The sequence below is a fragment of the Microtus ochrogaster genome, unplaced genomic scaffold (genome assembly GCF_000317375.1).
Source record: "Microtus ochrogaster isolate Prairie Vole_2 unplaced genomic scaffold, MicOch1.0 UNK4, whole genome shotgun sequence".
In the NCBI taxonomy this organism is placed as follows: Eukaryota; Metazoa; Chordata; class Mammalia; order Rodentia; family Cricetidae; genus Microtus; species Microtus ochrogaster.
In genome coordinates, this window is record NW_004949102.1 from 17,612,474 (window position 1) to 17,617,386 (window position 4,913).

The 4,913-nt window shown below is 45.6% G+C and overlaps 1 protein-coding gene across 1 annotated transcript; it reads right to left on the reverse strand.

Annotated features, from left to right (window-relative positions):
• Positions 1-474: 474 nt before the first annotated feature.
• Positions 475-1,470, reverse strand: Tas2r38 (taste 2 receptor member 38). Its single transcript, XM_005365893.1, has one exon. The coding sequence runs from the start codon at positions 1,468-1,470 to the stop codon at positions 475-477; it is 996 nt and encodes a 331-aa protein (XP_005365950.1).
• Between the last annotated feature and the right edge of the window lie 3,443 nt (positions 1,471-4,913).

Below are 4,913 nucleotides of genomic sequence, written 5' to 3' on the forward strand. Positions count from 1 at the left end.
TTGAAGTTAAGGCATACTTGTTTCTCCAAATTTTTCTTTTTCTTACCTCATGTTTCCATGGAAATGTCGGGATTCAAAGAGCACTGAGTGATTGCCATAGTAGTAATTATTTTCATGTATGATTCTGGTACCAGTTTTGAACAAGAGTCTTAGCAAGTGCGTTAGTGCGTTAAGGTTTTCTATTCTTTCAGAAGAGGCTTCCTAGGGCGCACAGTGATGGATAACGGGTTTCAGCGAGGAAAGGACTCACAGTGACTCCCTCGCCTTTTTGTTGTTGCTGTTGTTCATTTTACTAAACATGTCTAAGGAGCTAACACTATTATATTTGCTTAGATCAGAGTTTCAATTAATTTATTCCAATATTAAAGTGTTTATTTAGGTCAAGCAGAAACAATTCCAGTTCTGTGTTATGGAAGAAACTATAAAATTGCATGAAGTATTAGAGGTGTATTTGTGACGAGCCCATTTCATGACTTATCGGAGTATCCTGGGAAGCATCTTGTGGACTCTTCTCACTTGGCTGCTTTGAAACCAGAACAGCATGCTCTCTATGGCCCTCCTCAGCTTAGCATTGCCTGATATGAGGACAGCGGCGTGTCCGGAGGGGCAAGCCGCCATCATCCCGATACAAACCATCACTCCTCCCTTACTGTGCCTTAGCACCAGCAAGGGCACCGAGACCAAGGCAGCACAGAATGATAGTACATAGAAACACAGGAAGGAGACCAGAAATACAATGGCTCTGACGTGGGCCTCAAGGCCAGGGTCACGAGAATCTCTGGTTCGGGACTTCATGGCCTTCACGTGACTTCCCAGGGAGGTAAACAGCACTGCGGAGGAAGCCAGGAAAACTAGAGAAGGGGGAATAGACCCCACATTACAGAAGATAAATGAGTGAAAGAAATTGAGTTTTGCAATTTTCAAATTAAATTCTGTGTTGTTCGTGGGTAGCACGGACGTAACCGTAAAGTGAGATCCGCTGAAGAAGTCCCACAAACAGAGGGCCGTGCAGATGCAGGAGAAAAGAAGAGCAGCTAGAAGCACCCGGCGAAATCTGCTGGACACCCAGCTTGCTAGGTGGAGCATGGAGGTGTGATGAAAGCGGGCAATCTTGGAGCAGTAGAGGAGGCTGAGGCAGGCGGCAAACCAGAGGCTCACTTGGTTTGCGATCATCCAGAAGGTGAGGATGGCTTGGTAGTTGTGGCTCAGTGGATCTTTCATCTGTTGGAAGCAGCTGAGCTGAACGGCATCCAGGAGCAGGAGCCCCTGCAGGAAAAGCCGTGAGATGCTGAGGCACACCAGCACAAGGTCACAGTTGTTCAATGGCTGCCCGTTTACCATGTCCCAAAAGTTCACCAAGACAATGAATGCATTGACCAGGATGCCCACTGTGAACTCCAAGATTGAGAGGAGCAGAAATGAAACCTTGGCTTCATAGGACACAGTTAAGACGGGAGTCAGAGGCAACATGATGCCCCCTGTCTCTGATTAACTACCCAAAACTCTGATTTCACCCACTAGAGCAGGAAAGAGTATCTATCTCTTGAACCAAAATCTTTCCTTTGGTCTACGTCTTGGATGATGCATAAACTTTAGTGAGCCCAGGTGTACCTACAGTCCCTCCAGAAGTCACAGTGCAGCAACAGGAATATATGTCAACGGGATTGAGTTTCAGTTCCCCAACCAGGAAGGGTCTGGTTTTACATGCCCACACAGACCTGTGGGCACAGAGGAGAGGAGGATTTGTTTATGGGCTGCAGGGACACTGCCTGTAGGCAAAACAGGTGTCCTTAGTGAGCTAGGCTTTGAAATGGAGTCTCTTCCTATTTGCCTTTCTCTTTTCACATCTGAGAACACTTTAATATCACTCGCTGAATGGTCCTACCCGAGAATGAGAGAGAGAGAGAGAGACAGACAAAGAGAGAGAGAGAGAGAGAGACAGAGACAGAGAGAGAGACAGAGAGAGACAGAGAGAGAGACAGAGACAGAGAGAGACAGAGAGACAGAGAGAGAGACAGAGAGAGAGACAGAGAGAGAGAGACAGAGAGAGACGGAGAGACAGAGAGACAGAGAGAGAGACAGAGAGACAGAGAGAGAGAGACAGAGACAGAGATGGAGAGAGAGAGAGACAGACAGAGATAGAGACAGAGACGGAGAGAGAGAGACAGAGAGAGAGACAGACAGAGACAGAGACGGAGAGAGAGAGACAGAGAGAGAGAGAGAGAGAGAGAAGAGATGGAAGAGAGAAGGAAAGAAGAAAAAGGTTGCTCTTTTCCAAGTTAGAAAAAGGAGTCAGGCTTAACACTGCTGCATGGTCATAGCGCCATGAGCTACACAAACTGCATGAAGGTGGCAAGGAAAAGCACAAGGTCTTACTAAGGAAATAATCATTTCCTGCAGCCTCTTTAGCATTACTTCAGGTGAACCAGCCTTCCCAGGGGGTCTAGCTGAATGAACTCATGTTTGGTAGTTTGTGTCAGAGGTAGATTCCATTCTTCTGGCCTGGAGAAAATAGCTTTCCCTTAGTAGACTTCAACAGACCTCTGATCAAGTCCTATTTAACATTCTCCACTGTGAAGAGGGAACTCTGACATCCTTTAGGAGATGGTGAAACTGGGAAATGAACATTATCCTTCCCACCATGACAACTGAGGCCCAGTCCTAAAGTCCTTCACTAGAAGGGGTCCGTGTCTGGATTGAAGTCTCAGTCACATGGTCATGTTCTACTGCCAAGGATGGGTGCTTAGTTAGGAAAAGAAACCGAAATCCCCTCCGGCATTCCTGTCCTAAGAAACAAAGGGCATTTCTTCTTGCTTCTGGCCAAGGACAATAACTAATGTTCAGTTTTCAGTTCCCTATCCCTAAAATGACAGGTTAATTGCCATCTCCTGTTCTCTTCACAATATCCTGGAAATAATCAAATAAAAGGGACCCAGAGAAAAGAAGAGGCCTTAGTCCTGCCCCTTGCCTGGAAGTTGGGTGTTGCAAGGCTAAAAGTCCCTCTAGCATTGGTTGATGACTCCCACAAGGTGGCGCCAGACCACTGTGACTTCTAGAATTCCCAATCTGCTGGTTCCGCCTTTTAATTTAACCCAGCCATGATTTCTTCATATATTTTATGTAACTGAAACTAGACTCCAGTTCATGTATTACGGTACATTAAATTTCCTTTAACCTCAAATTTTCCTGCAAAGAGTGTAGTTTTACTTCTAATTTGCTAAAGAGACAGTAGAGGCTTCAAAAAAAAGTTACCAGACTCAAAAGAGAGGAGCGAGGATCTCATCATTGGTATTCTTTCTTTAGGTGTGTAAATATGAGCCAGAGGTGAGAAGGAAGCTGTTATACCCTTGCTTTGATAGGGTGAGGATGCCTGGTAGCATCTTTTCCACTCTTAATCCAGTGTGTGTGTGTGTGTGTGTGTGTGTGTGTGTGTGTGTGTGATCTATTTGGCTATTGAAGTGGTTCAGGTGTGGATTGTGAGGCTGTGGAGGTGGCAAAGCAGCTCCTGGGAGTAATCCTCAGCCTGGTGGAGGAAGGAGAGAGAACTCCATTCTCAAGAGAGTTGGAAAAACTGAATCTGGGTAGGTTCATGTCTCTTCAAGAGGCCATTACTAAGGAAAAACAGCAGGAGAATCTCACCAGACTTGCTGAGATAGCATGTCTGTCTCCACACCCGGTTAGCATCGGCATTGGTGAATCAAGACACTGAAGATAAGTAGATTTCCTTCAGACTGATCTGGGACGAGGTCTCCTTTTGTTTATTGTCCCCTCTAGACCTGCTGCATCTACTGCTGTTGCTCCGCCATAGATGAATTCAGATTTTTGTTAGGAACTGAAGAAGAACATTTTTTTTTGTTGTTGTTTTTTGAGACAAAGTCTCATTATATATCCGTGACTGGCCTGGAGCTCACTATGTGAACCAGGCTGGTCGCGATCTTGCCTCTGCCTCCTGAGTGCTAGGATTAAAGGTGGTATCCTGCCTCAGCTTCCCCAAAGCTCTGCCACTTGTCCTGTTACATGAAAAGAGAGAAGATAAAATGTACCTGTTTACAGCTGTGCATCTTTAAGGGCAGAACCTCCGCATTACTCTTTCTTTCCTCTGAATTGTGTAATGACACAAAATTAGGCTTTTGTTCTTTTATTGGGCTATTCGATTTAAAATAAAAGTTTTTTTTTTTTTTCAGACAGGGTTTCTCTGCAGCTTTAGTGTCTGTCCTGGAACTAGCTCTTGTAGACCAAGTTGGCCTCGAACTCACAGAGATCCGCCTGCCTCTGCCTCCTGACTGCTAGTATTAAAGGCATGCACCACCACCGCCTTGCAAAAGTAATGATTCAACTAACTTTTTCTCTTACAGATGAGGCATGGAAACCTTGTTTGAATCTGCATTCTCTCCTGGGATTGAAGCACTCTCTCTAGTCAGAAGATGGAGGCTGGAATTTTTTCTAACCTGTCATGTAGACATTTAGGAAAGCACCCAGATTCAGTGAGAGCTGAGCAAGGAACTTGGAAGTGGTAAAAACTACAGCCACCAAAATGTAGGCGAATTTCTGCAGGACGTGGTTCTCTGTTCCAGCCCTGTGGGCTTCTGAGTCAATATGAAGAGAATTAGGTTCAGTAGACTCTTTTGGCTGCAAGGAGGCAATCCACCCACATGACCTCTAGCACTATCGACAAAGCTGACGGTTGTCAAAGTCCCCCCATCGGGGAGAAAATAGCACCAATTCTTGAGAAACGCAACTTGTTAGTCTCTACTTTGACTTCCAGAGTCAGAAACCTGAATTTAGAACTCACGGGCTGTGTTTAGGAAGCCATTTGGGAGAGTCTGGTGCACACTCACATTCGAAAGGCACTAAGATATGAGGGAGAAAAGAGCTTTGCCATGAGCTCAGCCGTGACTACACCCTCCGCAGGC